The 9397-nt window shown below is 35.1% G+C and overlaps 2 protein-coding genes across 2 annotated transcripts; one reads left to right on the top strand and one right to left on the bottom strand.

Annotated features, from left to right (window-relative positions):
* The first annotated feature begins 2347 nt into the window (after positions 1 to 2347).
* Positions 2348 to 3569, top strand: LOC113722052 (ethylene-responsive transcription factor ERF091-like). The gene has a single exon (XM_027245642.2). It carries the CDS (start codon positions 2514 to 2516, stop codon positions 3378 to 3380), a length of 867 nt encoding a protein of 288 aa, XP_027101443.2. The 5' UTR covers positions 2348 to 2513; the 3' UTR covers positions 3381 to 3569.
* A 3383-nt stretch (positions 3570 to 6952) lies between these two features.
* Positions 6953 to 7996, bottom strand: LOC113726097 (pathogenesis-related genes transcriptional activator PTI5). Its single transcript, XM_027249629.2, has one exon. The coding sequence runs from the start codon at positions 7695 to 7697 to the stop codon at positions 7116 to 7118; it is 582 nt and encodes a 193-aa protein (XP_027105430.1). The 5' UTR covers positions 7698 to 7996; the 3' UTR covers positions 6953 to 7115.
* Positions 7997 to 9397: the final 1401 nt, after the last annotated feature.

Raw genomic sequence — 9397 nt, 5'->3', positions numbered from 1 at the left:
TCTTTTTAAGGTTTAATATAGGTTATGAAGTTCGTATTGTTCTTAAATTTAGATGTGAAAATTAATTTTAACGAGTCCCAAAATCCTCGTAGATGGTAATAATTATGAATTTTTAATTGTTTAGGGGGGGGGTCAATATAGATAAGAAAAAAGGATGCATTAAATTTTAATGGGGTCAAATAAGAAGTAATTTTTAGAGTTTTTTAAAATTTCTAAACCTAATAGTTGATTTTCTCAAATTTAAGTGGGGGCAATTATCCACACCTAGATACATGTGGCTCCGTCCATGCCTTTGATTTTTTTATTTTTTTTTCAATTTCCTTCTTATTTTCATCATTTAGTGTTACTACAATTAATACGTAGGCCTGATTGTCACCATCCCATTTCTATTCCTTTTGGCATTTCTTCTTTTTCCTTCTCTATAATACTTTTTTTTTTCAACAAAAAAAAAAAAAAATCCTTTGGGGATGGTGGAAATGCCAACACAGATTGTGATACAGGTTATATAGGCTTTTCTAAAATGGACTAATTCAATGGACTCATGGGTTACATAGGCAAAGAATGAGGTAATTTTCAAACGGGCTTCGAGTTTTCAGATCTAAATGTACTGGGCTCAAACCGAAACAGCTCAGGCCTGAAAAGTAACATGATGTCGCATGTCATTTTTTAAAAAAAAAAAAAAAATTACAGAATACAGATATAATAATAAAATTTAATCCTTCAATCTGCTACAGCTGATTGTTTGCGTTGTAATAATTTTGTTCCATCAAAGCTTGAGTTGGACTTTTAGGAATCTAAGTTTTGGAATCACAAAAGTGCAATGCATGAATGTTTTTTTCTTGCACAGAATCAAAGCAAGCAATTCCAATGGATGTAGGAATGTTTGCTAGCTAAAGTATCTTTAATCTTCGTGATCACGGAAGCCTACAATTTAAAATCCATCCCTTAGTTCCTTGTCATTTCTCTTTGGTCTTGTTCTGGATGAAGTATCACCAAGGAAACGTCTTCCCTTTGCTTATGCAGAATAGTATTGAAGTCTTCAGAAAACGAAAATGAGAAGAAATAAAAGACTTTTTCAAGTTCACACACACAAACAAATTAGTATATTTTAACCTTGACCAGCAAGCAATTTTGACTAATTGGTGGTGACACACGAATATTTTTTGATCATATCTTTACCAGGGCCTCCTCCGATTGCCCCATCTCGCCAAGTTCAAAAGAAATTTCGGTCAGCCCAAGATTTTATTGTGATCTCTTTTCTCTAGTTGGATACAGTTTAGGTATGTTACAGGAAGGTGCCGGGGAAAAGAATCGAAGCTGGTAATATTTTAAGCGGTGAGGAAGTTGATTGAAGCCATTCTTTTTTCTTTTTTCTTTTTTTTTTTCGAGATCAGAACGGTTGTGTAACCTATTCTATTTTATATTTGAAATCATTCGAAATGTTATTTTTCAGATGATCAATCTCTTTCTCCCTTTTGACAAAAGAAAAAAAAAAATCTCTTTCTCCCTATCCTTGCTTTCTTCTTTTTTTTTTTCAAATAAAATAGGGGTCAATATTATTAATAAATTAGTTAGTTATCGTCCAATATGATTTGTCTAACAGAAAAAACTGCACTAATGACAAAAAATATATAGAACATGTTACGGATATATCTAATTTGAAAATTTATTATATTTAACAAAATTACAAAATAAGAAAAATTATATTATAAATCACAAACCATCAAATCCGACAAATTGCGCATGAGCTGCTTCATAAGTATTTGTGCATGTTTATTCCCTCATATGAAAGCTGAGGATTGGTTCACCGACTAGGAAAGGATTCTTGAAGTTTTTTCTACTGTTAGGTTCAAAATTCAAATATTGTGTTTGATAATTGGAGGTGGAAAGGGTGTGAAAAGAGATGGGAGAGTAGAAAAAAAAACTCGAAAAAAGAGCCAAGTTTTAGTTTTTGGAGTTTGGGCCTTCCATTTTCCTCTAATAAAAAAAAATGGACCATCCAAATGAACCTGAAAAGTGTTACTACTAAAAATCTTTCCCATGAAGGCTGGTGGCGTGGAGTTAGTGTAATCCCAGAGAGCTTGTAAAGAGCACAATGATTCAAATCTATTTCCAAATACTACTGTACAACCTTCCAAGTATAAGCATTTTTTTGAGATATTTTTAAAAAAATTTTCCCTTATATCACGATTACCGTTGAGTGCAGGGAAGATATCCATGAAATCACACCATAAGCATATTCCACTTAAAATGAATGACAAATTCAAACGAGTACTTTTCCAGCAATCAATTTAAAAGAACTCAAGCCAGCTACTTTTCTTGTTGTCTACACCCTGGTATCAGGTATCATCCTTGAAGTTAGCTAATTTGCAGCACAAGCATCTTACTGGATTACCTATTCATGTACTCGGATAAACCGTAGCTAGTGGAGCCATCAAAATCAAAGACCAAGGCAATGTATATAAAGCTATGCAAATCGAGGAGAACATTCCCTGATCATTCTCTGTTTCTCTATGCCTTATCAAGTTAATAGAATATTCGCTTCAAGTGGAATGGCTCAAGACGAGAAATCCACGATTTTGGAGAATGTTTGGGCTAATTATATAGCCAAGAGTGAGTTAGAAAATGCACACCAAAATCCAGTTGAATCTTCCCAAACATGGGATGACTTGCCTGGACTAAATTCCAGAGACGGATCACTACTAGAAAGGCTTCCAAGTTTAGGCACGTTTATATCCATGGGAGCCGAAGCATGGGAGCAACCTCTAGATGGAGCAAATCTTCCAAACAATACAGAGTCATCAAGGACTGTTGATTCACAAGAAACATGCAGTAGCAAGAAGATGGATTCGGGAGCTGATGAAATGAAGGTCAAGAAGGTTGTTACAAGACATTATCGCGGGGTGAGAAGGCGGCCATGGGGCACATATGCAGCTGAAATAAGAGATTCATCAAGAAAAGGAGGTAGACTATGGCTTGGGACTTTTGGAACAGCAGAAGAAGCGGCTATGGCTTATGACAAGGCTGCACTGAAAATCAGAGGTCCCAAGGCATATCTTAACTTCCCACTTGAAACAGTTGCGGAAGCCATGGGAACGTGTAAATCTATTCCACAAGATTACATGGATTCATCAGCAACTTCTTGTCAGACTAATGATACTGCTACAAGTGCTTCAGTTACTTGTGGTGAAATCATGTCTAATTCTAGAAAAAGGGTATTAAGAGAATGGGACGAAAATGAGGACTCTTTCATCAACAATGCTCAATCTGCAAAGATTTCAGCGGCAAATTGGGAAGAAGCTGCTATGAGTGACATCAACTTATTACAATTTCCAAATCTTGAAAGCGAATATTTAGAAAATTTGTTCTCCTTACCGTAACTGGTTAAGTAGCATTAGCAATACAAATGTAGTGTGAAGATTTCATGTTGTTACAACAATATGTACCTTATTTGTACATCACCATAATTTCTACGCGCCAGTGTGTGGAAAAGCTGTGTACTCACTTATAGACTATCATATTGAATCATTTGAATCATCCTTAATCAAAAAGCAGCAGAGTTCATGGTAGAGATTTGAAGAATCTCGAGATTGATATGGGATATCATTCTCATCTCTTTCCTTGGGTGAATTGTGGTTTGTCCTCTTAAATTATGTTGGATCCAAGATTGTTTCTTTGGACAACCAATTGCATCCTTTGACAATTATATATTCTTCGATTCTTTTTTTTTTTTTTTTTTTTTTTTGGGTCTACAGAGAGACTAGTCTAGCTTGGCTAACACCCATTACATCATGGCTTAGGAAAGATCTTAAGGATGGTGGGGGTTCTTCAAGCTTCCTCCATCCCGGGCTTAAATCCAGGCTGATTTTCGCTAGATGGTCAGCGCAGCAATTCCTGTCTCCACGTGTGCTTCAGTTGACAACCCCCTTCTCTGTTCTTGGCACCTCTTATCCTTCGGATTAGATTAAAGTGAGGGCCATCTTGGGAGCATATTTTCACCAGCTGCAATCCCATCCGTGAATCTGATTCTAAGGTCACTTTCCTCAATCTCAGTTCCCATGCTAGCTCAAGTCCAAAAGCCATAGCCCAGAGTTCTGCTACACAGCCCTTACATTCTTCAATTCAATCAAAGGGCAAATTACACTTTATCCCTTTGAACATGAAAATTTTCACATAACCCTCGTATCGTTTTAAAAACTATACACAACTCCTGCATAATTTGGATTAAGGAGTCAAAGACCGAACTTGCCCTCTACTACTAAATTACTAAAAATATTTGATGTCAAAATCAAAATTATTTATTAATCATAGGAGATTATGTATAAATTTAAAAAAATTATAAGAGAATTATATGAGAAAACAATAAACCACCCCGGGGGGGTAAAGTGTATTCTATAGTACATTTTACACCTTGGCAACTTTAGCTATTTCAACTTCTAAAAGTGGGTAATGTTGACATTTTAGCTTATTTTGTTACAAAGTAGAATTTTTGTCATTTTGACATTATAATTCAAATCATGAGAAGGTTATGTATAATTTTTAAAATCATAAAACGATTGTATAAAACTGTTTTAAATCACAAGAGGGTAAAGTATAATTTACCCTGAATCAAATAACTGCAGATTGCACAACTTAAGTAGAATTTAAAACGAGATCACGTGGAGGGAGAGGACTAGTGCGAGTTTTCTAAAAATGCGAACTTTATTTGTTGTGCTAAATATCTTAGGTTTCAGTTTTATATTTTTTTGTGGAGACTGTATAATGTAAACTAATAAATTCTACACATATTTGAATCAATATTTTTTTGTTGGGTAATACATCAATTTTTACATAGGTAATTCACAAAATTACACGAGATCAGTATACAGACCGACGCTAAATTGTACCTATCCTATTCTGTAATGCCAGTCTCGCAAGATTCAAAGTTTTGTTACAGTGTCAAACTCAAACAGTTATGAGTAATTTCTTATGGTCAAGTATGAATATCAAGCATTTAGCCCAAGAAGGCACATCTTTTATACCCGAACTCTAGAAAATTGAGTTTATACTCCCACTTAGAAGACATCATCAGTAGCTTAGGCTCTATGTTCGTGAAATGTTCATTTGTTTTGTCTAGAAATGAAGTTAGTGATAGAGCTGACACATATTAGCAATTATGAGCTAAGCATATTTTTGCTTTTTGGGTGAAGAGTGGCTTAACCCTTAGTGTCATAGTGCACTTGTATAGCTCTAAGCCTCTAACTGAACTTTTGCCCGCTAAATATATATAGTTTTTACACAATATTAATAAAATCACTTATTGTTTCAGAAAAAAAAAAAATATTACACCTGAAACTCCTGAAACTGAGTACAAGTTGTTGAATTTTTAATTCCAAGACTGTGCAGGCTGGAGTAGGGCGTTCGTCAGTGCTTCTGTCACTCAGTTCTAGAATTTCTCGGGGTTTTGGTCAGCCACGGTCTTGTGCCTCCATTTTCAGCGGTCTCGCACGGATGCTTGTTGTCGAATGGGGCAGTTGTTTTGTTGGTAAAGTTACGCTACGCGTGCCAGTAGACTTCACACTTAGGCTGGATTCTCGATCCAATATTTTATATTTATTTTTATGTCCAATGCAGAGAATTACGTAGTTTCACTTAATATATCTGCTGATATAGCACATAAAAAAGAAAGGCTGTTTGACTGCCTTATGCTTCTTCTTCTTTTTTCTTTTCTGGGTTTCTTTTGTTTACACAACTTTATTACAATTCCCAAAACCCTATTGCTACGGTTACAATTCCCAAAACCTGTTGCCACTGTTTTCTGCCTAGAAGATTGAAAGAAGTTCTTCAACAAAACAATTTTTTTTCTTTCTGGTGTAAGGTAGTCAAAAAGTCTTTCTTTTTTATGTGCCACATCAGTAGATATATTAAGTGGAACTACATAGTTTTATATTGGACAGGAAAGTGGACAGAAAATAATGGACAGAGGATCCCGTCTGGCCAAGTAGTGAATAGTGATGCGGTATTCTGGTGCCGATTGAGTTGGTGCAACTAGTAAGGACAGATTATTTTTCTTTATAAAAGTATGTGTGATGACTGTATTAATAAACGATTTGTAAACGATTTATAATTTCAGAAATATATCTTGATCTATGATTCGTGGTGCTAATTAGAGTGGAACCATCTAAACTTTTATGTATATAAAAAAAATGTGATATTGTGGTTATAAATATTAAAGGATTGAGCGATTCGTACAAAGTGCATAACCCCATGATATGATTGCTTACTAGTTTTCTTATTACATTTTTTTTAAGCAAAGGAAAGGTCAAATTTGAGAAGGGGAGGAAAAGAGAGATTTGAATTCAGGATTTCTAATTCTTATTATTTTAATTTTAATTATTAAATTAAGGTCTGCTTGATCTAATTTCCTTACTACATATTAATTATTACTAGATGACTTTCATTTGATCCAAATTTTGGTTAAAATTTTATGAATTTCTATAACATTAGGGCCTCATCAGTCGACCTTGGAAAAGAATGTACAAGATGAATCTTGAAATGTAGGAATTGTGCCACATGGATGCATGCTCTGCCTACGTTTGGAACCAGAAAAGTGTAAACGGGAGGGAAGTCTTGGATCCCAATTTTCCTACGGTTGATACGACGCTCAAAGCAATAGATCATTTAATACGAACTAATTACTGTTAAGCTAAATGCCAAAAACTTTGTAGAGGCACAACTTTTCGATTGGTCGACTAGTGATGACAGAAAATTTTTTGTAAAGCTTTTCTCCATGAAACTTTCATAATATTAAGAAATTAGCCCCTGGACTTTTTAACCATTTTCTATGGTTCTCGAGAAACTTGATCGAGCAATTTAAACTTGTACAAAGTACAAGCACCGAGCCAGCTAATGTGGGCGATTCAATTCTTTTAGCTGAACATAAATTAGCTGCATGAACATATTTGCTGGAGAGTTGCAGGACCAAAGTATTTACTAGGATAGAGATTAAATCTCAAGAAAATTTAAGGAAGAGAGAATGGCTAGAGAATTCTCACGCAGATTGAAAAAACACAGCTATAATACATCATAGTTTCCTAAGAAGTGGAATAAAATTCGATCTCCTGTCTTTAAACATTTTAGAACACCGAGAAAGTTGCTGCGTATTCTTCGGACTCTGCATTCGACAAATCCCCAGCTGCATTCTCTGATTCAAATGAAGCCAATCCCAGCCCCGTCCCAGACGAAACTTCAGTGGAGCTACTACTTGAATTTGATTCCTGTCGATCTAGGTTCAGCTTTGCATGATGATTATGATGAACTCTTTGCCTCAATATCGATGATTCAGATGCTGTTACTATTTCTGAAGGAAAATTAAGCAGAGCTTTAGCACCGCGCATCCTGAATGCAGCTCTATCATAAGCTAAAGCAGCTTCTTCTGCAGTTTGAAAGGTTCCAAGCCAAACTCTAGTACCATTTCTCGTCGAATCGCGAATTTCTGCTGCGTATTTTCCCCATGGCCGACGCCTAACACCCCTGTAATGCTTCTTGCCTGTGGCATGAGATGGCCGATGAAGCATCTTATTCACAGAAGCTTGGTTTCTTGAAGAAGGGAAATTTGAGGGTGAAATGGCATTTGCTTCAGTCAGAACTTCATATAGTACCATCTCTTGTGAGTCATTCTCGTTAAGAGGTAATTCTGCCTGGGGATATGGAACCATGGCCTGCCCTGCCTTCCCTTGCTGCTGATCAACAATACAATGCTAATTTCTAGAGGAAATTGACTAGTGAAAGTTGCAAAATTGAAATTCTAAAAGCTTGGGAAGGTTGAGCCATCTATTTATGTTGAGGATTACCAGAGATTTTTACGGTGGGGTCATGGAATTTATTATTGAGGGATTGGAAGGTACTAGGAAATAGGGGGGAAATGTGGTTTTGATTTTGATAGAATTTTGGTTTGACTGGATGGTGGAATATTAGAACATGAGAAGATTGGTCCTCCGATTCTTCTCCATTTCACAACTTTATCCACGACATTAATGGTGATTGTTCGTGAATATTATAAGATTTGGCTGCAATAGTTTAGAATATCCTATTCTCTTATCAATAATATCTAGACCTCCATCAATTTGAAGGACAATAGTCAAAAGATCGAAGAAATTTTGGTTCTTTTTTTTAAATTTTAGGGTAAAATGTACTTCACTCCAATGTGATTTAGCAATTTTTAGTATAACCCCCTATAGTTTTAAAAGTTATATATAACATCTCATAGTTTGAACTAAAGTATCAAAGTGACGAAAATGATCCTTTATAATGGAACCTCTGAAAATGTCGAAATTATCCTTATTTAAAAATTAAAATGGTTGAAGTCACCAAAATATATAAACATAATATACACGATATTTTAAGTCCGTATAGTTTTATGTTTTACCATATAACACCCCTCTTATAGTTTAGTACTTTACTACATAAGCCCCTTATATTTCTAAAATATATACATAAACCCCCCTCCTCCCGGTAGTTAACAAATAATTTTCAACTTTACACAGGTGTATTTTTGACATTTTAGTCGACTCCATTATAGAATGCAAATTTCATCATTTTGATATTTTAATTTAAACTATGAGGGTTTATGCATACCTTTTGAAATCATAGGAAAGCTATATGAAAAAAAAATGCCAAATTACAGCTAGATAAATTATATTATACCCTAAATTTTACAACTCGAATAAGCATAAGGATTGGCTCCACCTTAAATTTATGGCTGGCTTTCACTGATGTGCCTCTTCTGAATAGGTTCTTCTTAATTACCATGTTTTTTTAGGCAAGGCATGATTAAAATAAAGAGAGATCAGCGTATGATTTTTGTTTTTGAGGGTAGATTAGCGTATGATTAAAGGAATTCGATTATTGGTAGTTAGGTGTCACAGTGTGAACATAACAAAAAAGTATAAGCTAAAAGTCCTCTGCTCATAGACCAAGAGAAAGCCAGACTTAGCTCCCAATTGGCTCCATGCTTCTAGAATTCTACCATTGGTCTTGTGTCTAGATACATGCAATTATAATAATGTCAACCGTGAAAACAAATGTGGGTAGGCGACAATTTGTCCATTTGGCCGGGGTATGGAAATTCAATCGTAGTTGGTAGAAGCCCGGATTGTAGATCTTCTTCTTTATTCTAATTCCCCTGGCTCGTTCGTTCGTCTATCAAAATCCAGTTGAATTGACCTCAGTTAAATTACCCATAATCCAAACTCTACAAATTTTTGGTATGCGAAATATTTTCATATTCATATATTGAATTCAACGTTAACTCAATCGTTTGCCAGACCTAACTAGGGTTTCTATAATCATCAGATCGAAGTGTACGGTGTAATTTTATGGCAGTAAGTGTAGGCATTAACAACAACAATTATAGACA

The sequence above is a fragment of the Coffea arabica genome, chromosome 2c (assembly GCF_036785885.1).
Source record: "Coffea arabica cultivar ET-39 chromosome 2c, Coffea Arabica ET-39 HiFi, whole genome shotgun sequence".
NCBI classification, from domain to species: Eukaryota; Viridiplantae; Streptophyta; class Magnoliopsida; order Gentianales; family Rubiaceae; genus Coffea; species Coffea arabica.
This window is presented reverse-complemented; position numbering and strand designations above follow the sequence as displayed.